Genomic DNA, 24,833 nt, shown 5'->3' on the forward strand with positions numbered 1-24,833 from the left:
TATACATAACTTTGTACTTTCATCCTGCTGAGTGTCGAGAGAGTTCAACAAGACCAGAATAAGTCCAAAATAAATCTGAATCATCTGGTCTCTTGGCCCATCCTGGTCATCCACACAGTTGCTTGGAGGTAAGAGTTCCAGCTTCTGCTGACACTGTACACAATATTGAGACACAAAAGCTGCCAAGAGAGGAGGACGCTGTGCCCAGTCATGTAGTCTGCTGTAAACAAAACAAAATGCCCTCCCAAAAAGCAGAGAGGTACATAGTGTGAAGTGGAGGTTTCAGCAATGGGAGGACTGAGGGTCAGCTGTACCCAGAGGGCTCTGTAATACATGCACTTTCCATGTTCAGTCTTTAACATAAAGGGGACTGGAAAGGAAAGACCTGAGGCAAAGCCCTGCCAGCTCACAGGTTCTCCTACATCCTGTCATCTGTTCCCATCTCTGCTATCTGCCTCCTCAATGCATTAACCTTTGCCTGAAGTTGCTTGTTGTATTTTATGATGTTGATCATTTCTTCCTGGGCTTCATCCAGGAACTTGGAAGGCCTGTTCCATCGAAGAAAGACACCTGAAAGTCCAGAGACAGCACAAATCAGAAGGTTTCCCTGTTACAAAGAAGAATCATTACTCATATTCCATTAGCTCTCAAGTAATGTACATACAGTTTATGCATTTTACCCTCCCCTCCAAACAGCATTTAAAAATACTGACCAAGAAATACTCTCCAAATTCACTGCTCTATTAAACAAGCTTAATTAAAAAAAACAAAACAAAACCAAACCAAACTAAAGAGGTTATTTCATTCCCTTTTTCCTCATATATTGATCAGACCAATACATATTCAGATTCCACCCTGCCATGACAGCCTCCTTGTTTCTCTGTACCTGGGATGAAGAAAGTTTCTACAGCAGGGAACCCACTGCACATAGATTATCCTGGCCAACATGGCCAGTAACAGAGAAAGGCAAATCTTGGTTGATATAGAAGAAAACCATGAGGTCTGCAGAACATCTATGGATTAGGTACTGTAGAAACACTGTACTGTAAAATGGTACTTGTAAGGTTCCCTGGGAAAGAGTAGCATGTACCAAACCTCAGAAGGAAAAAGCATCATGCCTCTGGGGATGGCGCATGCCAAAACTACTTTGGAACAGACTTCAAAGACCTCCATCAGTTGAGACAGACTACGCACAGAGCAGAGACAACAGGAACAAACCCTTAAGAAGCTTTAGGAATAGCCACAAAATATATATTTGCCTGTAATAGAAAAAGCCAGCCTGGCTTACCTTCCCAGAGCTGCAGGCTCTGTGGGGCAACAGAGGGCCAGATGACAAGGCTGTTGGCCTCAAAAAGAGGATTCTGGAATTTTATCAGCTCTTCAGAACTGTTCACCCAGGACCACAGGGACATAGTCTTTTGTGGCAGCTTCAGCTTAGACCTAACAAAACCATAGGAACAAGTTAGTTTTCACTTCTGTACTGTAAAGACTCATTTTGTCAGAACCACGATGACCTAGAAGGCCTCAAGCTTCTCCATATGCTACTAGCCCAGGCAATTCAAGCTAATCCCTTCAATACCTCTCACCAACATGGCACAGGGTGTAAACCTAAAACAATTTATTCAACCTGGCCGATTACAATTAGTTTTGAAGAAAAGGATGGGGCAAGAACGTTTATAAGCTGGGTGGAAGTCAGCTGCCTTCTGTCCACATGAAGAAAGTCACCTCCCGAAGGTGGTTCAACTGCCAGGTTTGGAAAGCGGTTGAACTCCTGTGTTCAGCCACAGGATGAACACGCCTGTGTTCAACCACAGAGCTGGGGGATGTGACAGGTCTGCATCAGGGAAGGATGGTAGTGCAATTCTGAGTACATTAAAGCAGTGTTACTGCTGGAATTGTGCAATGGGCACGTCTGAGGAGGTCCCTCTGGTGGCAGGAAGCATCAGAGCACAGAGATGCTGCTCCTCTTGGTCAAACCCACTTCCAGGAGTTACACAGGGGTCTCTAATACTCAGATTCTGGTAGACCTCATTCTGCTTACGCTAGCAGGTTGAACTACCACCAGGCAGGAGATTCACCATCCCTATGAATGCTTCAGGCAGCACAAGCTTAACATCAGACTTCAAACATTTTCTGTCATCACAGGCTGACATGTTCAGATGTGACAGGCAGGTTATCATATGTAACATTCTAAACTCTTTCAAATTTCATCTTACTGGCTTCAAGTCTAACTTGGTTTTGCAGATGACCAGTTCAGCAGCCCTGCAGAAGACAGAAGAGTCTCTTCTCAGCAAAGATTTATTTTAAGGGCAGAAAGGTTGATAGGGAGTTTTAAATTGCCTTCTGTATCCATAATACCAGTTCTGCCTTTCCCTTCTACTCATTCAGTGGTCTTCAGTTCCATAGAACATGGCCTTCAGACCATAGAAACATAGAATCATAAAATAGTTAGAGTTGGAAAGGACCTTAAGATCATTAAGTTCCAGGCCCCCTGCCATGAGCAGGAATTCCTCACCCTAGATCATGTCACTCAAGGCACTGTCCAACCTGGCCTTGAACAATGCCAGGGATGGAGCATTCACAACTTCCCTGGGCAACCCATTCTAGTGCCTCACAACCCTCACAGTAGAGAATTTCCTCCTTATATCTAACCTGAACTTCCCCTGTTTAAGTTTTAACCCGTTACCCCTTGTCCTATCACTACAATCCCTAATGAATAGTCCCTCCCCACCATCCCTACAGGCCCCCTTCAGATACTGGAAGGCTGCTATGAGGTCTCCACGCAGCCTTCTCTTCTCCAGGCTGAACAGCCCCAACTTTCTCAGCCTGTCTTCATACAGGAGGTGCTCCAGTCCCCAGATCATCCTCGTGGCCCTCCTCTGGACTTGTTCCAACAGTTCCATGTCCTTTTTATGTTGATCACACCAGAACTGCACACAATACTCCAGGTGAGGTCTCACAAGAGCAGAGTAGAGAGGCAGGATCACCTCCTTCGACCTGCTGGTCACGCTCCTTTTGATGCAGCCCAGGATGCGTTTGGCTTTCTGGGCTGCAAGCGCACACTGAAGCCGGCTCATGTTCATTTTCTCATCCACCAACACCTCCAAGTCCTTCTCCTCAGGGCTGCTCTGAATCTCTTCTCTGCCCAACCTGTAGCTGTGCCTGGGATTGCTCCGACCCAGGTGTAGGACCTTGCACTTGGCATGGTTAAACTCCATGAGGTTGGCATCAGCCCACCTCACAAGCGTGTCAAGGTCCCTCTGGATGGCATTCCTTCCCTCCAGCGTATCAACCGAACCACACAGCTTGGTGACATCAGCAAACCTGCTGAGAGCACACTCAATCCCACTGTCTATGTCACAGACAAAGATGTTGAACAAGACCGATCCCAACACCAATCCCTGAGGGACGCCACTCGTTACTGGTCTCCGAGAAGACATTGAGCCACAGATTTCTTTAGTCACACTTAAACACTTGTAAGAGGGACAAGCTCTCTAATATTGCATCAGACTACATAACTGCAACACAAGAAGCTCACCTGTGCTAAGGGAGACCACACAAGCACCCTCACCCTTTTTCAAACTAAGAAACTTTTCTACTTTTGTCCAATACAGCCCAATATTTAAGGGCTTCAAAGCAAGCATCCTTAACCAACCTTTCATTTTCGTTGTTTCCCAGGAAAGTCCCAAACTGTGAAGCATAAGCATGTTCAAAGAGCATAATGAGGAACCGTTCGTTGAATTCAAAAGAGCAAGGGAACTGACGAAGGATTTGCCACACACAGTCCAAAAAGAGAAGAAACACCGGGGCCTCCCATTTCTGCTTGCTATTTGAATAGGCTGACTGGGCACAGCGCTGCTGAAAAGGGTGACCAGCCTGTAGGTAAGAATCAGAGAAAGCATCACAGACAAAGTACTGGGATGCGAGTACATGTAGCAAAAAAAACCTTTAAAGCTAGTTCTGTCCATGCAACTATACTACTGCTACTCTTTTCTACAATGGTAATTTCGCCAAGCATCCGGTAACAGACTGCTAGCAACCATGACCAACTTTGCTGCCTGTTTCAGGCTATGTAAATAGCCCTGTATTTGATCAGTTTACCAAGAACAAGCTGGTGTAGGTTCAAAGCACCAGGCTGAAAATATTAGCTGCAAAAGCACAAGGAGTCTTTTAGTTTCTTTGTACAATGAATACTAAGGTTTTGTAGTTTAGTCTGAACAGTGTTTTCTAAAGAGCTGTTCACCCTGAGCATGCAGAACAGGCAGCTCCCCCAAACCAAATCATCATGAGAGGCAGCAGCCCCATGGAGTGCCAAAGGTGCAAATGACTCAGTTAATGATGTTGCTCTTAGGACAAAGAGCCATTCACACTTAGCAAGCCTGCAACAAGGCCCAACCTGTCTGCTGCCTCTCAAGCTATTTCTCAATACAACCGTTACTGGAATAGATTGCCTTTTGTCCATAGGCATGTCTTACCTGCAGCCACTCCCTCACAACAAGAGATTCAAAGCCCCGTATGGTCCTGCACCTGGGATCCAAGATAATCTGTGCCAGAGAAGTTACCTGGAGTGTTGAATCTGTTCCTTCAGTCCCATGGACTAGTACTGACGCACCTTCCCTGGGAAGGAAAAAAGTGGTAAAGAATGAGTGAGCCCACCACATCCCAAGGACATATGCATCCCAATGGATGACATTACATCCCACAGACACCAGTGTTGCTACCCTGACAAAGCTGAGGTTTTGCTGGTTCTTTACCCAGTCTTCCTTCCCATAAGCTTACTCCCTGCCCTGCATAGAACTGTACCACCTTCTCCACCCAAGATCTTCGCCAACACTAACCAGCGCTCTGCATCACTTAAGTCTTAGTTTCTTGCTAAGCATCCTGGAAATCAAGGATTTGCCATGCTGACAGAAGATGCACAGCGAGATCTCTTCTGCGGTTCTCACCGTTTTGAATTGGTAACCCTTTGAGTTATAGCATTGAAACGCATCTCAGAATTTGCCTGTGTCATTTATTGTTTTGCTAAGTACTCTGAAATATTCCCATAAACATTGCAATGAAAACATATCATCCCCCAGGTGCAAAACAATACTATGAGATCCTTGCTTAAATCTTAATTGCATTTGGGTCTCAACTGGGTTTTACCAAAAAAAAAAATAAACCAATAACCCAAGTCAGGAGAAAGAAACAAAGAAAAGGCAGAGCTTGGCCTCCAGAAAGGCAGCAGAGTTAGTTTGCTGAGCAAGGAAGCTCATCAAAGAGGCAAGCCCAAAGGCTCACTATTCAGCACAAGTGAAGCAGAACAATGTGAAGGGCAAAAGGAGCCAAGACAGTTTGGGGCAGGAAGGTTTTGTGCGCTGCTAGGGCCCCACATTCCATCACTCCCTACAGTGGGGACTGTCCAGGACAACTGATTTCCTCCCTTCTTCTCTATCCTAGGCTGTATTTGGATGTAGTATCAGAATCTCATCTATATGCTCCGAAAGACAGAACTGGATGGCATTAAATGCCTTTCATCCCTCTTACTCTTCCTAAACTTTGACCCAGTATCTCAGTTCCACAAACATCCTTAAATCTAGAAAGGAAATTAATTGCAGATTGTATTTGTTTCTGTGCAGAGATCCAACATACGCAACAATGCATGGATAATAAAGATCTTTATACCAAGCAAGTAACCCTGCAGATATTACTTGCTTTTTGAAGTGAAAACCCTAAGAATCTATACCTTAAGGATTGAAACATCTTTGTCTATAGTCCTATGTCTAAAATAAACCCAGTGCCTTTAAGGTATAGATAATCTTCAGATATACTTTATCTCCTTCCCCAGGCAGTGGCAGATAGAGAGGCTGCTTAGCAGCCAAGCACAATTGCAAAGGCTAACTGCAAGCCTATGCTCTCCACAAAGTGGGGCACACCAGAATAACACTGTTTTCACCTTTCATCTTTCAGGCTTCAGACCTTTAAGATACTGCAAGATTTGTCCCAGTCATTCCCTCCCTGCAGCAAATATAAATGACCCATCCTTGTCAGCTCAGCTATGATCTCGAGGCTCTGAGTGAGGCAGGCCAGGCACCAGTGCTGACCTGGCCTGCCATAGCTCCAGGTAAACAGAAAAAGCAAAGCTGAGGTTAACAAAAATGATGAAATTGTCCACTGCCCAAAGAAACCAGATGAGTTCATCACCAGTCTTTCTCATTATACACAACTTCCATTACACACATGCAGGAAAGAATTACAGATAAAATTATTGATCAAGAGCAATCATTTTCTGACACAGTCAATAACTAAACAGGCACTGTCAGTGCTTTTAAAAAGCATGGCAGCTCCTATTTTATTGGTAAAACAGCAAGACTGCATTAACGATACTTTTCAGCCTATTTGTGTATCTGTATAGCACATTCCCTAGCTGGTACGAAAAGCTAAGTTTTCCCTGTATTTTGAGAAGGGCTTTCCCCTCAGAGCCACAAAGAAATCAACATTTAGAGCTCTACATTTGGTCTTAGAAACCCTGACACCTGACAGCTTTTGCTCTCCAGCCTGTGGTCTGAAGACAAGACAGCCAAGTCAGCAGTATTTATCAATGAAACATCAGGTAAAAGCACTTACAAAGGATGAACAGGATTGCTTAGATAAGACTGTGGGGATAAAAAAAATCAAGAGGAAAAAGTACTGGGCTAACTCCTGAGGAAAACAAGGAAACACCACTGTTTTCATCTCCAGAAGTCAGGTATTGGAAACTTTCAGCTAAAACCAGATTACTTTAAAAAAACAAACCCTCTGTGTTCTCACTTGACTAGGCTACCAAACAGCATTTCAGATGGGCACATTCTAACCAAAACCTTCATTAAACTAACTAAATTAGACTGGTTGCATCAGACATAGGAACACTCCTTAACTCGATTATCTATATTTATATGTTTAGTCAATATTTCCTCCCTCAGGCTTGTACTTCTAAAAATGCAAGCAGGATTTATTGGAGGAACATTCCTGAACCATGACGAAACAGCATCTTGCATGGGTACAAGGCAGTTCATGGTGGTCATCACTAGTATTTAAAGTGGAAATAAGGATATTTAACAAGCAATCTGTATTGAGTGAATGAGAAACTCAAGGCTTTCTGAAGATGTACCTATCAATACACTGAGCAGCTAGGCAAGCTGCAGTTAGTATCTCCTTGATGTGAGTCAGCCAGTTGGATGCTTCCAGTTTACTGAGCCAGCGGTCCATGTTGTGCGACTGGTCATTACAAGCTTCCACAAGTTTGATGAGGCTTTCCTGCAGAATGTTAAACCTTTGGGAAAAGCAAAATATTACTGAAAATGTAAGCAGTAACATAGCCATCAGGACAATGTGCTTAACTGATCTCTAAATAAAGCACTATGATTTTATACAGTTATTTCAGACTGACCCTATATAGAAGTCGTATCTCCTCATTCAGCAAACCTGCTCTTGCTGGTAAAGCCTCACCGTGGCTAGCTGCCAGCAGAACACTACTCTTTGGACATAAGCAGCCTCTTACCTTTCAGAACAAATTGTTTCATAAGGCATTACAACACTAGGGCCTTTCAACAGCTCCAGTAATATTAATGCATGACTGTGTAGAAGGATTCACCAGAACTAAGAGCAGTTGAACAAAGTCAGATTAAAAGTCTATTTAACTTAGTATCTTGTCCCAAAATGACTAAACAAAACTAGACGTCCAGAGAAAATTACTGGATAAGAGGAAGGTGACTGCCACAGAGCAAATCCTCACCTGCAGAAGTTTTCTGACAAGGTACTTGCTCATTCCTGTGCACTACTGCAAAGTGGAACACAGGAAGGCTGGAGTGCAGCTACAGATGGTCAGAGAAAAAGATGGCATGAGGAAATTACCTAATGTCTGAAACCTGCAGCAGGCTGATCAGAACAAGGAACCAAACACAGCTTTGAAGCTAAATACTTCAATCATCCACATACCCCGATTTTGCAAAAAAAAAAAATCAGGAATCAGGATTCAGAGCTACTTCTTACAGAAGCAAATACTTTATGGAGCTAGCATGGATCTGCCAATATAACCCTACAAAGCCAAGACTGCGTGATTTCACCCACCTCTCAATACATTTGTGAATCCTCCTCCACTGGGGATAGTGAGCTTCTTGTTCAAAGCCCCCTCCTTTGGCCCTGGCCTGCTGGGCAACATTCAGGGACCTGGTATCAATGATGTAGCCACGTTTGCCAGGCCGTAGGGTGGCATTAATAAGCTTCTCGTCTTCTTTACACCGTCTCCCATTCGTACCTGTAAGAGGCTGGCTACTTCGCATCATGACCTGCAGAGACAAAGAACCATGAATCAGGCACTGGAAATGGAGAGACTTAAGACTGAAAGAAATTGATCAATTGGGCTCCAAGCCAAAAATAGAGATTTACGCTCACTACACAAAGGGCACCCCTTCACCAGAGGATTTCTTAGGGGTCTGTAAATGTAGACTGCAAACTGATGAAATACCTCACCAAATCTCCATTCCAGGCATGGAGAACAGCTCTAGAGAGGCTTGCTGCCAAAATTCATACAGCATGCTCCTGTTTTCCTTTACAACTCAGACCATTGTAATAATGCTTATAGGAGTGAGATAGATCAATCTTAAAAAAAGCTTCCTCCATCAGTTCAGAGGTAAAATCCAAGTGGGGTCCTCCTGGATGTCCAGCATTTCTTTGTGGAGTTGCACCAGCAAGTGCAGCTCTCACCCCACTGCACCTCCTGCTTCCATCTGCTTCAAGTTCAATCCACCAGACAAGTGGATTGGACACAGACAAGTGAACACCATGATCTGCACTGACTGCTGCACAGAAAATGTCCCTCTAGCTCTTCCTAGAGTTGCTGTTCTCCCTTGCCCTGAATCCTTCAGTTTTTTTAAGCACAACCCTTGCAGGGCCGGAAGCATTACTGTCACAGGTTCAAGCACTTCTAGCCAAATTCTATTATATTCCTCATAACTTGAGAAGTACACAATCCAGAGAGATAATGGAATAAATCTTCCTTTAATGGTTTTCAGTCAGGCTGAGAAAAAGCAGAAAGCACAACTTATGAAACTGGTGAAAGGCTGATTTTAAAGCAAAGTAAAAAAAGCACAAAGGTACTGCTAGGTCAGACTACATGTCTTCTAATTCAGAGCTTAACAATTTTGGCAACAGGAGGAGAGAAGACATTAGAGTATTTGACTCAGAAGCCTGGATCAAGTTTATAAGCCGCAGGCTGGACATCCTAACATCCTCAGAACTGGGCACCTCAGCAGAAGATACACAGAATTACTCAACAATTTCATAAAGTGCATTTCCTAATTATAGCGTATCAGACACTCAATTACATTTTGGCTTGTCGGAAGGTGGTGAAGTCTGTGCAACAACAAGAGTTTGATACTCCTGAAACATGTTATACTGACAGGCTCAGGAACAGATTGTACTGATCACAGCAGAAGCGGTGCTGGCTGTGGGCACGCTCGCTGTCATCATGACTATTACGAAGGAGACAGCCCACCACCCCGCGACAGGACAATGTGGTTTCTGCCATCCTTTCAGCATGAAGCCTCTTGGCAGACAAAACAAGTAAGGGTGCCAGCGGTAGCTTTACAAGTCTCATCTTGCTCTTCCTGCTGTGAGCAAGCTCATGCCACATACGCTCCATAAGTAAGTAGATTAAGAGCTATTACTAGGATGGAGATTACTCATTCCATCACCCAGAACCAGTTTCACTGCAAACACCTAGTAACTTGGAAAATAAACTAAGTGAACATCTCATGAACTATATTAAGTCTAGAGCATAAGTTTGCTTTTATTAAACAAAGAGATTCACATACTTCCTTCTGGTAGAATCGTTACTCAAATGCAGCTTACCATCCCATTCTTCTTATGGTAATAGCTGAGGACTGGGAAGCGACTGCCATGGCGGAACATGGCAACTTTCCAAAGCGCTTCATCATCGATGGATTTGGGGACAATGACAACTGGAGGGTAGGATGGACAGACAGAGAAATCCTTATTGATGCAGCTTAGACGCCATTCATCTGTCTGAAAGAAATCAGAATACACAAGACTTTGGGTCAGAAATATTATGACAGCATTGCATACTAGGGAATTGGACCTTCCATGTTCACAGTTTTATCACCTACCTATTCCACTTGCACCACAGATGAAAGTTCAATTGTCACTACTGGCATAACCATGTTTGTTCTTGCAGGAATCTGGATCCCCTTTAATACCATAACCACCCTAACCGGTCAGATCAAACCCAGCACCGTTATCCTGTCTCCAACAAAAAAACTGGCAAAAGAGAAGCTATTCAAGAACAAAGAAGCCCACCCACTCTCTGCGGTGCACTCATCCCCTATCTCTCAGATGCCGTATTATAGATATTAGAAGGTATATTCCTGCCTAATCCTTTTAGTATCCATTTATAGGTCTGTTGAGTAATTATTTTCCCCACACTTCCTGATGCTGGCTGCAATCACATTATCTTGTTGCAGCAGCTCCCAGAAGCTCATTACCCAGTGTGCAGATAACTTCTTCTGTTGCTTTTGAGCTTCATCAGGTGGCTCTACTCCTTGAGGTGCAGGACTTGTTGAACAATGGCTCATTCCCCATCTGGTTTATCCACATCCTCAACAAACAGCACAAAATAAGCCCACGTGGTCAGAAATGCGTGATTGTGGCTTTTAATTCTTTCAGACACAGCAGGCAGCCTGTCTGCAGTGCACACTACAACATAACTGCATTTGCAGATAGCTTCAATCTCATAGGAATTAAGAACATGGCATGCCTATCTCTCAGCAAACCCAGAACAGAAATGTATTGCCACATAAGCAGATTTAGACTGGGGTAACATGGGCTCAAACCTCTACCTGTGCTGAAAGCAGAGTTGGTAACACTATCCACAAGACAAAGATAGCAAAAAAAGGCAAGAATGTCCACCAATTCCAGATGATTGAAGCTGCTTGGAGATTAAAATTTCAGTTAAACATTCCTAGCTTGGTTCTTTTCTATGGGCTCTGCTTTATGTAAAGCATTATGGCTCTTCATCCAAAAGCACTTCCTGGCACCAAGCACAGCATCTAAGTACACAGGTCTCATCATAAACTCTCGCATAATTTTTCAATTTCCAACAGTCAAACACTTGTGAAAGAAGTGAATATTGGTACCCTGCACCCTAAGAAGCACTTGGCATGAGAACTCAGGTTACTTGATACCCAGGGTCAGACACAAGACTTTGCCCCATCTCAGGCAAAACCAGAGGTCAGTCAGTAGCCTCACTGATAGGGAGTCCTCACTTACTGAGGTACAAGTGGGAAGAGCTGCCCTAACTTGCATCCTCAGACAGGCCCAGCCTTCGTGGAGGGCTTGCTCCTTCTGGGCTGGTACCACACCACTGCCTCCTGCATTAAGGACATCATTCAAGTACATCAGATGGCCACAGGCATATATTTTTCCCAGGGGAGCATATTACACAGCAAAACCTTGCCTAAAGTTTGGCACAAACTTTGCTCATGGTCCTTAATAGCAGGACAGCGGGTTGGCTGGGCTGCATCAGTCAGTGCATCCTTATCAGGTATTTCTTAAGGCAAACAGAACCTGCTAGCAGAAGCTTTGGTGAGGAAAATGACCCAGAAGCCTCTACAGCATGTTTTGATTTTAACAGCAGCATTAAATTCTTAAAAGTAGCAGCAGAATAGCAGTCAAATTTACCTATAAAAGTTCCAGAACAATGAAGCTTAAAGGAAACAAAAATCTTTTGAAAAGGGAACAGGCAGCTATTTTCAACGCAGTTGGGTTATTTTCCTCTTAGTTCCTGTGCTTTAACATGACACAAGTGTGACAGAGTAAACAAGACCTTAACTCACTCCTCAGCTGAAGTGTTTTTGGTACAGACCAGAAAACATTGACATGCCACTGCAGTAGGCAGAGACTTCAGTTCTCATAAAAAACTCTGCTCAGTTGTGTTCAAAGAAAGTTTCAGTTAGACAAAAAGGTAGGAGGATAAAGCAGATATCACAGAAAGTAAGAGAAGAGCGTAACAGTTAAATTATGTGGCAACAGAATACACAAAACCCCACATGAATTCAGGAAGGTTGGTTTAGCAGGCATTAATTACATAGCTTGATCACAAATATGTGTGTATCTTCCTCCTTCCTTTCTTCTAGAGCCTTACAACCTCTTGCCTTATAGCTCCTAACTGGTACCTAGTTGTATAAATATGACTTGGTCACTGGCCCATTGGAGAACTAGGATCAACTTGGAAAGGTCTGCTGGCAATGAAGTCCTTCCATCAGATGGACAAGCTGATGCGATTCACAATACTTTCATCATCAGTAGATGCAACACATGGAATGTGTGGCATAGGAGACAGCAGAAGTGTACCTTTTGGCAGCAGTCTAAGAAAAAGATGCTGAGAAAGGCACACGCTGTGTGCATTACAGTCATCAAGAATCATAGAATCATAGAATAGTTAGGGCTGGAAAGGACCTTAAGATAATCTAGTTCCAGGCCCCCTGCCATGGGCTCCTCCCACTATAGAGTGTCATGCAAGGCTCTGTCCAACCTGGCCTTGAACAACGAAAGGGATGGAGCATTCACAATTTCCCTGGGCAACCCATTCCAGTGCCTCACCACCCTCACAATAAAGAACTTCCTCTTTATATCTAACCTGAACTTCCCCTGTTTAAATTTTAAACCGTCACCCCTTGTTCTATCACTACAATCCCTAATGAAGAGTCCCTCCCCACCATCCCTATAGGCCCCCTTCAGATACTGGAAGGCTGCTATGAGGTCTCCACGCAGCCTTCTCTTCTCCAGGCTGAACAGCCCCAACTTTCTCAGCCTATCTTCATACAGGAGGTGCTCCAGTCCCCTGACCATTCCTCGTGGCCCTTCTCTGGCCTTGTTCCAACACTTCCATGTCCTTTTTATGTTGAGGACACCAGAACTGCACACAATACTCCAGGTGAGGTCTCACAAGAGCAGAGTAGAGAGGCAGGATCAACTCCTTCGACCTGCTGCTCACGCTCCTTTTGATGCGGCCCAGGACACGGTTGGCTTTCTGGGCTGCAAGTGCACACTGAAGCCGGCTCATGTTCATTTTCTCATCCACCAACACCCCCAAGTCCATCTCCACAGGGCTGCTCTGAATCTCTTCTCTGCCCAACCTGTAGCTGTGCCTGGGATTGCTCTGACCCAGACGTAGGAGCTTGCACTTGGCATGGTTAAACTCCATGAGGTTGGCATCAGCCCAACTCACAAGCATGTCAAGGTCCCTCTGGATGGCATTCCTTCCCTCCAGGGTATCAACTGAACCACACAGCTTGGTGTCATCGGCAAACTTGCTGAGAGCACACTCAATCCCACTGTCCATGTCACCAACAAAGATGTTGAAGAACACCAATCCCAACACTGATCCCTGAGGGACACCACTCATTACTGGTCTCCAGCTGGACATTGAGCCATTGACCACAACTCTTTGCTTGTGGCCATCCAGCCAGAACATATGTTGCTACCTCTGTTCAGGAGCCTATCTAGGGAGTTTTGCATTGTCCCTGTTGTAAGTTTATTTAATTATTCAAAAGACTCAAAACAGCTTCCCTGGACATCTATGTTTTATAAAAAGTAGAGGTTCTCCCAGATGCAAAGTTAAATTGCCTTTGGCAATCATGTCATAGCTGGAGATGAAAGTAGTTCTGGATCACATAAGGGAGGCTGATTGGTCCTATATTAAGAGCTCATACTTTTAATTCACCAGTAATATTTTTTATAGCTTTTTAGGGTGTTTATGTTAAATTACAGCAAATTTCATACAATGGTGTGCATTTTCTTTTTTTTTTTTACAATGGAAAAAATATGCATGGATATAGAACTGATAAATACCTCACTGCTACATAGGAGGTAGAGAAGGGAAAAATCGCAGCTCTGAGGTATGCTTTTTGAGACACTGGCAGCCAATGATATGACTAGCATAAGAAGAAATTCTTGCGAGACCCTAACTGCAGTCCTGCATCCAGCTCCAGGGCCCTCAACACAAGAGGGACATGGACCTGTTGGAGTGGGTTCAGAGGAGGCCATGAAGACAGTAAGAGGGCTGGAACACCTCTGCTATGGAGACAGATCGGGTTGTTCTGCCCAGAGAAAAGATCCAGGGAGACCTTAGAGCAGCTTCCAGGGCTTAAAAGGGGCCAACAAGAAATCTGGAGAGGGGCTTTTGACAATGGCCTGTAGGGACAAAACAAGGGGGAATGGCTTTAAACTGACAGAGGGGAGATTCAGGTTAAATACAAAGAAGTTCTTCCCTGTGAGGCTGGTGAGGCCCTGGCACAGGTTGCCCAGCGAAACTGTGGCTGCCCCATCCCTGGCAGTGTTCAAGGCCAGGCTGGATGGGGCTTGGAGCAACCTGGTCTAGTGGAAGATGTCCCTGCCTGTGGCATGAGATTGGAACTGGATGAGCTTTAAGATCCCTTCCAACCCAAACCATTCTGTGAATGGAAGAGTATCATCCTGATTTATTCCCATTTTGGTAATTCAACTCTGCCCATAACCTACCCTCTTCACCATTTATAACTACAGGACAGATGACTGTTATGTCACCCAAGGATAGTTTACTGTTACATAGGAAGGAGGAAAAGCACAGCAACAATCAGCACCATTTATCTTCTGTATCACAGCTACTTTTGCAGAGACCCAGTTAACCTTGCCAGCTTCAGACTGCTATAATACACTACAACACACATCAGATGACAGTAAAACCTCATAGTCCAAGTCACTTCTTGGCTTTTGCTTGGGGGTTTGTCTTGCAACTTGAAAGCAAAAATTGCCATTACTAACTGGAAGAGCAAGGCAACAGCAATCCAGCTACATGCAGTAGATGCAGATATGAGAAGCAGTAAGGACTGCAGTGAAGCAGAAGAGGTGGACCTCATCTTCAGGTATCACCAGTATGCTGTGGGAAACTCTAAGCACACAGTTAACATTTACTTCTCCCAGAAAGAAATCTGTACTTTACGGGATCAGAAAAAATTAATTCCAGTTAAGACTGGAAGCAGCAAAGAACTGGGGCAGAGTAGAAAGGAGAGAGGGTTTCAAAGAAAAAAGAAAGTAGCCTCAAGTATTTTCTTAAACACAGTGAAAAATTAACTCTTGCATTTCTGCTTTTCTTGTCCTAGTACTTGTTTAAATATATAGATTTTCAAACATTACTGAAAGGCTAAACCAGTTATCCTTCCTTCTAAAAGCTGAAATTGCTAGGAGAGGTCATTTTCCACAAAACAGTGTGAAACCCAGTCAGGTAACTCGTTCACTCACACCCCCCCCCTACTCCCAGAGGGACAGAGAGGAGAATCGAAAAGAATGCAACTCCCACGGGTTGAGATAAGAACAGTTTAGTAACTAAGGTATAACACAAATCGCTACTGCTACCACCGATAATAATAATGATAAAGGAAATAACAAGGGAAGAGAATACAACACCTCAGCACCAGCCGACCGATAACTTGCCCCCCTCAGCCCAACCAAGCACCGACCCATACCTCCTCCAACCCTGCAGACTCCCCAGCCCTTCCGGCTAACTCCCAGTTACATCCAGGGCATGACGTGCTGTGGTATGGAATACCTCTTTGGTCAGTTTGGGTCAGGTGTCCTGTCTCTGCTTCCTCCTGGCTTCCCCTCCTCCCTGGCAGAGCATGAGGCTCACAAAGTCCTTGGCCAAACCAAAACATCGCTATCAGCTCTGTTCCCGAGCTGAAAGTCAAAACACTGCACTGCACCAGCTACCAAGGAGGAGAAAAATGACTGCTACTGCTGAACCCAGGACACTCTACTAGTAAGCCTTAAAAGAAGGGTTGGGAAAGAAGATACCTTGAAGGATCCTGCAGAACAGAAATGAGAGAGGCTATTTTCAAGGAACAGGCAGAAGGCAACAAGACCTATTAGCAACAGATTGTGCATGCACGGGAAACATAACAGAGGCAAGCAGAGATTGATGCTTGTCTTCTAAGAGACAAAATAAGAAGCTCCAGTGCAGCAGAGCACAGCTGAACTGAACTGTCCAGGAAGAGCTGCCATACCTATAATGAATCCAGATCTGATGTGCTACCCAGTACCTCAAGAAAAACAGAACACAATATAAAGCTGTATGAGCAAACATGAACTATCCCATGCATCTTTTACTCCATTCATGTATTTGTCTGTAGTGTCATTAAAGTCTCATCTCACAGTACAATAACTTGGAGCCTGCATGCTTGGTAGAGTTTTGCTGTGACATTTAGTAAAGCATTGAGCCAATTTCTTAATATGACTTACTTCTCAGCTGAACGACTCTATTGATATGTTGGATTTACCCAAAGAGCAGTTCATGGAAAGTCACTTGACAAAAGCCCTGTTGACCTGTGCTGCAGGTTATTCCCAAGAAAATAAACATGTAGCACACATGCTAACAGCTATCAGCAAGTGACAGCCCACTGAAATTTAATTAATCCGATTCCTTTAGACCAAAGACAGCCTTACAGTTCTTAACACCTTCATGCACTAAATGCAAGAATTTTGCGATAGTACAGCAGCGTCCCTAATGCCAGAGGTAAGCACAGGGACAAAGTGCTCAAGTGTTTGCTATCAAATTCTAGAGACAACACTAGATGACACTTTGTCAGATCAATGCAATGGAGTGAAATTGTGCAAGGGGTACATATGCTGTATGAAAAACACATTTGGCACAACATATGCCAAGATAATCATAGAATCAAAGCATGGTTTTGGTTGGAAAGGATCTTAAAGCTCATTCAGTTCCAACCCCCTGATACAGGCAGGGACACCTTCCACTAGAACAGGCTGGTCAAAGCCCTGTCCAGCCTGGCCTTGAACACTGCCAGGGATGGGGCAGCCACAGTTTCTCTGGGCAGCCTGTGCCAGCTCCTCACCACCCTCACAGGGAAAAACTTCCTAAGATCTCACCTAAATCTTTTCTCTGTCAGATTAAAGCCATTCCCCTTTGTCTATCACTACTTATTATGAGTCCCTCTCAAGCTTTCTTGTAAGCTCCCTTTAGGTAACACAAGGCATAAACATTTAAATTATGGTAATAAATTATAACAACATAATATATTGTCTGATTTTTAATGTACTACTGAACTTTTTTAGATTTTAATTTTTATAGTTTTACTTTGTCATTATAGAATGTGTCAGTTTAAAAACAACTCTTCTGTAGCAGACAAATTGGAATAACTATATTACTACAGTTGCAGTGTGGCTGAAACGCTGTTTTTAAGAAGTTGTTAACATATTGGGGAAGGTAAGGAATAACAGATCCAGACAGATGATTTAATGGAGAGGGAAGTAACCTTCTGTATCCTACTCATCTGACTTATGGGATAAAAAAGATAAATCAACCATTTACTTGTTCTAGCTTGTCACATATGACAGTTTAATTACAGAAGAAGAAATATTTGGTCAACAATACATTTATCTGTTGCTCAGGAAACATAAATCATTTGAACATGCCCCATCCCTGGCAGTGTTCAAGGACAGGTTGGACAGGGCTTTGACCAGCCTGCTCTAGTGGAAGGTGTCCCTCCCTGTGGCAGGGGGCTGGAACTGGATGAGCTTTAAGGTCTCTTCCAACCCAAACCATTCTATGACAGCTGTTGTCACCATTTTGTTAAAAAGGGAGTTACAGCTGAAGTTTGGGTTAAAAGCCAGGAATTAACCAACATCCATCAGACACACATATTTTAAAATTATTGCCCTTGAAATGCAGAGCTATAGAGTAATCAGGTTTCTAAATGCAAGCCTTCCAAGGAATGTATGTACAGAAAGCCAAGACATTTACGAATAAGGTGCCCATGCATTTTTAAGCCATGCTACCCCTGGTATCATGCTAGTAAATGCAGCCATGAGAAGTGATTGGATCCCTAAAATCTAAGAACTATTTCAGCTACGCACAGAAAACAAAACACAAACAGAAGCAGAACCATCTCCTGCAATCTTCCCTTGAGCTCTGAAGGATTTCCTTCTGGTGCCTCCAATCCTGCTCTCATACTCCTCCCTTCTCACCAGATAGCACTCCAGTTTCTGGCCTTTTGATTCTCATTGAAATGCCTGCAAGCTTCCTCTGCTGAGCTGGGAAAGCATCTGCCGCTTCTAGATCAGGATACACTGATCACATTTGACTTCCCCAGCTGAAATTAAAGCTGAAACTGTGGTGCTAGTTATTTTAACAGGTCAGTTTGCATGTCTTTTGACAGCAGGTGAAGATAGGCCATGTGAGAGTACTCTAATTATGAGCCAAAAATAGAAACATCTCTCAATTCCTTTAATTTTCTAGTGATCTCATCATATGAATCTGGTCAAGCTAATCATATTATTCAGTTATTAGTCATAAACAGGAAATGATAAATGCTGCAGACAAGCTGGGTTGCAGATAAAAGAAAAGGAAAATCAATGTTCTTTGGTGCTGTACTAATGGACATGGTCTCAGAAACCTAAGATGATGCAGCAAGTGCACATATTTAACGTGAAACAAAGACCTGGAACATAAAGATGCTAACCCAAAGCGCTATTAAAACAGATTGGCTCCTACACTCAGTCAACTCCCACTACACCGAATTTAGCATCCTAGAATGAAAGTTTGAATAACAGATACAACAGGCAATGCCACAAGAACAATTCCTACCCTACAGGTACCAAAATAATACCAGCAACTGCTTACAGCACCTGGAAGAACAGGACTGGAAATTTCCTGCTTTCTAAACCCTCCCAGTATTTCCCCAGCATGAAGCAGAGCTGAGAGTGTTTCAAATTAGGCATCTTCCTAGAAAGCCAAGAAATCCTTAGTGATTTTTTTAAGAACAGCCTCATATCAACTAAGGGGTTGACAAAGACTGCATCTGAAGCAGAGTGGGATGAAAGCTAAGTACAACAAACCCAGGCCAGAGGTGCTTAATTTCTTCTCACAATAAGGAGAGCCATCCCCAAAGGACAAAAACATTTACCTGGGAGGACATGAAGGCTGGAACTTTAAAATAGGCCTCAAAACTCCATTTGTACAAGGTGAAACACAAGTGCTAAACAGGAATATTCAGCACATAAACAGAAGCGTCTGATGTTTACAGAGTATTTGAACAACACACATTTCACCCAGACACCAGACAGCTATTTTTAACATCCACAATTTCCAGTTCAGACACTACTGAGTGAAAAACTTCACTGCTTGCACAAGCATATCCTAGTACCTACACATACCCTTAAGATCCAACTTACTACTGAACTGAGAAGCTCAAATTCTTGGTCAGGCAGAAAAGAGCGCCAGCCATCTTCAATGATTTCAAACATGGGCCGGTAGAAGAAGGGATACATGAGAGTGACAGAGTCCAGGGTGGAAAGTGCCTGTGCAGGGAAGAGAAATAAACAGCTACTTAATTCATTCAATCTGCTATCTTATTTAAAAAAAAAAAAACCATACATCAAATAGTATTTTCCTCTAATATCAGTGATACAAACTTAAGACACCCAAAAGCATACAGCCATTAAGCTTGAGTTATTAAATTACCAGCAAGGTACTTTAAAACACATAAAACTTAGTAGCACAAACAAAAGCAGGTTATAGCAATCTAACTGCAATTGGAGGTCTGTACAGGATATAATTTTTGTAGGCTTCACTATGTAACAACACCCCAAAGGATGAGAAAGATATACACTGAACAAGTATGAAACACATCCTACATGACATTTACCTGATTACTTAAATAATCAGAGCTTAAACTCAGGAAATCACCTAACATTGAGACACATGAAACTCAACTGGTCTGATTTGAGTTTGCGTCCTCATGCTCCAACGTAAAAAAGTTGAGCTTCATTTTACCAAATGTTACAGCAAAATATTTGATCAAGAAAAGTAGGGTTGGGGCTTTTGGGGTGACTGTTTTCTTTATGGGGTGTTTTGTGCTGTTTTCTCATTTTGCTTCCAGAACATCAGTAAAAGCCTTCCTAAATGGAAAAAAAGTTCATGGAATCATAGATGTCCTGGTTTCAGCAGGGATAGAGTTAATTTTCTGCCTAGCAGCTGGTGCAGTGCCGTGTTTTGGCTTTAGTCTAGGAATAACGCTGATAACAACACCGTTTTTGCTCGGTAGCACTTACCCTGATCAAGGACTTTTCAGTCTCTCATGCTCTGGCAGTGAGGAGGGCCACAAGAAACTGGATGGGAGCAGAGACAGGACACCTGACCCAAACTAGCCAAAAGGATATTCCACACCAGAGAGCATCATGCTCAGTTTAGAAAATAGGGAGAGCTGGCTGGAAGGAGCCAATCACTGCTCAGGAATGAGCTGGGCATCGATCAGCAGGTGGTGAGCAATTGTACTGTGCATCATTTATTTATTCCTTTATATATTTCCTATGATTATTATTATATTTTACTACTATTTCAATTATTAAACTTTTATTATCTCAAACCATGGATTTTATTTTTTTTTTGATTCTCCTCCCCATCCCACTGGGGATTGGGCAGAAAGTGAGTGAATGGCTGTGTGGTACTTAGTTGCCAGCTGGGCTTAACCTACGACAAGAGAATTCCGTGTTGGAAGAAATCTCGGGGAACACCTGGTCCAACCTTTCTCGGTAAAGCATGAGCTCAACAAGATGGCCCAGCACCATGTCAAGCTGGATCTTAGATAGGTCCAGGGTCGGACAGTCCACCTGGGGAGATTATTCCAATGGTTGATTGTTCCCATTATGAAAAATTGTCCTCTTTTGTCCAAGCGGAATCTCCTCAGGAGTAACTTGGGCCCATCACCCTTCATCTTTTCTATGTGACTCCTTATAAAAAGGAGTCTCCATCTTCCTTGTAGCCACCTTTCAAATACTGGAACATGGGGATAAGGTCTCCCCTGAGCCTTCTTTTCTCCACGCTGAACAAGCTCAGCTCTCTCAGCCTTTCCTCATACAGCTGCCCAATGCTTGTGGCCCTTCTCAGGAGCCTCTCCAGCCTGTGCTACGCTGTTAAGGTTGAGGTCAGACCAGGATCTGAGAACCCAGATGTTATTTAATATTTTGAATTCTTACCTCAATAGAGCTTGCAATATTCAAACACTCCTCCATTCCAGGTATATCCAGCTGAATAATCCGCAGATCTTTGCATTTTATAACAATGGTACCCAATGAGCCCACAAACCTATAGCAAGACACAAAGAAAGCATCTCTTGAGAACAGGATCATCTAAGGTAAGATGAGGTATTACAGATCTTCCTACAACATGCGTCTACAAGACAAAATTCCGTTAGTACTAATTTGCCTGCAATATAATCTTTCAAAAAATAAACAAAACCACCTCTTTATTTGGTATTTGCAAGGGTTTTTTTGGGGGGGGAAATTCTATCCTTTGATGCAGCAGTGAGTGCAAGTGTAAGTATTATGAGATAAAAGGAGGTTTTCCTACCAGCTTTTCTTTAAAAGATGAAAGAGAAAAGGTGTGTTGTTATTTTCTGGTAATACTGTAAGCTTCAGCTGGCAGTTTCCAGTTTCATTAAAGTAATGCACTGAAACTCTGAGGATTGCTAGAAACATCTGAGTTTAGTTTTATGTTCAAGATAACATTTCAGTCTGGCTACATTACACTCCGATGTCTTTAACAAGAAAATCTGGTTTCTGATACACCTGCAGTACTATGGAGACCTCAGAGACGTTAAGGTCACTGCTGGTTACAAAACAAGTTTCCCAGAAAAAGCTCTATGTTACAGAGCAAACACAGCTTACAGATGCTCTCACCAGTCTTCCTTACAAACCAGAAAGGACGATGCCCAATCATCAGTGTTTTGTTTACATTAACTAGCTACCAGCATTCACAGGAAAGATGTAGCTTTTAGTTCATAAAGCAATGAACTGAGGAAAAGGACCAGAGTCTCCCAGACATCACAGCAGTGCTTGCAGCAGCCAGGATGATGCAAGAGGCAAAAGCAGGCAAGACCTGAAGGACAAAGTTTCAGTCCTTCATGGCCTGACCCTCAGCACAAGGAAAGGCAGGGCTGTGCATGCTTCAAGAGACCTGTTGCTAAGCTTTGGGTTGCTTCACCTGTACTACAGAAGATGCCTGTAATTTATTCTGGAATTGTTATTACAGCTGAAAGGTTATTACCTATCCTGTGCAGGCAAAGGTTAACATGCAGAACCAACTATAATTTGGGTAGTGCTGAAGGAAGAACTACAGGCCTTTTGACAGAAGGGTTCTGCCGCTCTAGCAGAGCCAGTCTGTACATGGCTTGCCCTTGCTTCAGCTCTCTTTAACACATCTCCAAGGAAATAACACAGTGAAGCTACAACACACCAACAGGGCTGTGTTTCCGTCAAGCAAAACCACTATAGGAAATCACCAGAGACTGCTCCACTCCTCAATAAACCCTACAGGTCATATTTGTTTAAAAAGCTACAAACATTTAAGAAGCAGTTTGATGACCATCTGATAATCAGGGAAAACATTGTTTTGTACAAAAGACTCATAATGTGAAAGTGGGAGAAGGTATTTTTATGAATCTGGCACAACATCGCAGTTGTTGTGCACTAATAACCTGAAGTAGTGCCAAACTGGACCATTCTACAACATTTATTAGTTTAAGAGTCTTGTTATTCTACCCTCCCCAGCACCAAGAATATATTCTAATCCTTTTATATAGGAAAGCTTCATTGCGGTTACACACAATGCTCCTCTCAAGGAGGCAGATGTCTACTCTGGAAACCTTCTAGAAACCAGGGCTGGTAATAAAGGCTGTGAGTATCTGCAGGCATAGCTAATCTTGCTATAAATCATATACTGAACTAGCAGTGTGCTGCTCCCTCACCATGACTTACAAGTGTTATCTGCTTATTCAGTATTAACTCACATTACTACCGTAACTAAGCTCATACAAAAATAAAAACAAAAGAAAAGCTTGGCCATAATAATTTTCAAAACAACAGCTGGTTTAGTACCAGCAGGAAGAAGGATGAGGCCAAACCACGCTGATGACTGAGCAGCACCAGACAGGAACAGATTCCCCAAGGCTTCCACCGCTCTGCTTCTCTCCACCCTCAGGCCAAGACGCAGCATTTCTCAGAAATGCACCGAGATATCAGGAACACTGGAACAAATTTAATCAGCACCCAGTACTTCACCCATTCCCAGATTCTGAGGCAACCTGATATTTTTAATTGCTGCTGCTTGATTTTTCCCCATCCCTGGCAGTGTTCAAGGCCAGGCTGGATAGGACTTGGAGCAACCTGGTCAAGTGGAAGGTGTCCCTGCCCATGGCAGGGGTTTGGAAATGGATGACGTCTCTTCCAACTCAAACCATTCTGTGATTCTGTGAAACTGAAAAAAGACCACGACAAGGAAGCAGAAGACAATGACCGGGTGGGGTGGGACTGCTACTCAACAACATAAGCACAATGGGGCAACACTACATGTAAAGCAGGCAGAAGTGATGGGAAGATTAATCCATAAGTGCCTGCAACAAAAGGGGATGGGCAAGGAAAAGAATAGAGTGCTGCAGCTACAACTCGGCTCTCCCACACTGTTCCCACAAGGAATATGCTGTTCAAGCATTACTGATTTCCATGAGCAGTTGGAGAAGTAAGGGGATAATGCTGTTGAGCAGCAGGAGGCTGATCTCGGGCTGGGAAAGTTCAGAGTCCGCTTCAGCCATCAGCTGCGGTGAGTGACCCAAGGAAATCACTTCATCAGTGCCTCAGCTTCCACCTCCGTTGAACAGTGGCAAAGATGCATCTTTTATCAAGTGTTTCAAGATCTACTGATGAAATCCACTAAACAATTAACACAGAAAACTGTTGACAAAGGTGTTTAAGCATAAAAATTCTGACTCTGTGACCAAAAAAAACTGTCAAGCAACAATACCCCAAAATAAGAATTAATTAACTGCCCATGCCAGTATTCTGGCCTGTGCTCTGATCGTCCTTTTTTCTCTCTAAACCTCGATTCGAGACAGCCAAGGTGCAGGCCAGTCCTGACAACCACTTTTCAGCCCCGAGACACAAACGATCTGGCAGGAAAACGAGCAATCATACCTTTTTTCGATAGAATCAATGTTGGAGTGCAACAGCCACAGCTCCTCAGCGTTATCATGACGCCGCGAAGAAAAGATGAGGTGATGGCCAGTCAAACACAGAGTCCCCTCCACCGCCAAGTAGAACGGGCGGTGCAGGACCACGTTGTCCGCTCGGGGGGTCTTGATCAGCTCCGCAAACTCCATGCTTGCTGGCAAACGGTAAGCCACAAAAACGTGCTGGGGAGAATGGGGGTAACCTCAGCAGCACGCAGAGGAGCAGAAGGGAGAACAGGGTCACGGCGCAGCGCTATGCCACCGCGGGCAGGCACCGGCACTACCCGCAGGGCGATCCCATCTCGCAGGGTGGGGAAACGCTGCGGGGAGAAGGAAGCGCGGAGCGAGGGACAGCTCCGAGCCCGCTCGGAGGAGGCCGGCGCTCTCCCAGGGCCACTTTCCCCGTGGGCGGCGCAGCGCCGAACCGAGAGCGGGGGCTGTGGGGTCCCGCAGCCGCTCGGCGCCCGGAAGGCAGCGGCAGGGGAGCGTGCGGGCAGGCCGAGGTGGGAGCGCAGCCCCAGAGTCGCCCCGCGACCCCCTCGCCCCGCCGCGCTCCGGTACGTGCCCCCTCAGCGGCACAGCCCGGAACACCACGGGCCGTCGCCGGATGTTGAGAGCTCACGTGATGCACCGGAGCCAATCCCCGCCCTCCGATGGGGCCCGTCCGCCTTACCGGAAAGGGCGCTGCCGCTAAAAGCCCGTCGCGCCCCGCGGCACCACCGCAACCGTTCCGCGGGATCA

At 44.1% G+C, this 24,833-nt stretch overlaps 1 protein-coding gene across 1 annotated transcript; it reads right to left on the reverse strand.

Annotated features, from left to right (window-relative positions):
• Positions 1–24,833, reverse strand: MTMR9 (myotubularin related protein 9). The gene is made up of 11 exons (XM_061461126.1): positions 24,766–24,833; positions 24,058–24,247; positions 21,067–21,175; positions 19,264–19,389; positions 9,871–10,044; positions 8,089–8,306; positions 7,130–7,291; positions 4,476–4,617; positions 3,656–3,876; positions 1,289–1,440; positions 1–570 (listed from the first exon to the last, which is right to left on the reverse strand). The coding sequence occupies exons 2-11, from the start codon at positions 24,240–24,242 to the stop codon at positions 419–421; spliced, it is 1,641 nt and encodes a 546-aa protein (XP_061317110.1). The 5' UTR covers positions 24,243–24,247; positions 24,766–24,833; the 3' UTR covers positions 1–418.

The sequence above is a fragment of the Pezoporus flaviventris genome, unplaced genomic scaffold (assembly GCF_033815535.1).
Source record: "Pezoporus flaviventris isolate CSIRO_AGI_PZ_B2104156 unplaced genomic scaffold, CSIRO_AGI_Pfla_v1 ptg000031l, whole genome shotgun sequence".
Taxonomy (NCBI): Eukaryota; Metazoa; Chordata; class Aves; order Psittaciformes; family Psittacidae; genus Pezoporus; species Pezoporus flaviventris.

Bases quoted from the DNA above. Each gene is read 5' to 3' on its own strand.
- MTMR9 (XM_061461126.1), bottom strand. From the start codon at position 24,242: ATGGAGTTTGCGGAGCTGATCAAGACCCCCCGAGCGGACAACGTGGTC. The intron at 10,045-19,263 runs GTAAGTTGGATC...GATTTCTTTCAG, and splicing joins TTGAGCTTCTCAGTTCAGTA to ACAGATGAATGGCGTCTAAG. The intron at 1,441-3,655 runs GTTGGTTAAGGA...TGGTTTTGTTAG, and splicing joins GGAAACAACGAAAATGAAAG to GTCTAAGCTGAAGCTGCCAC.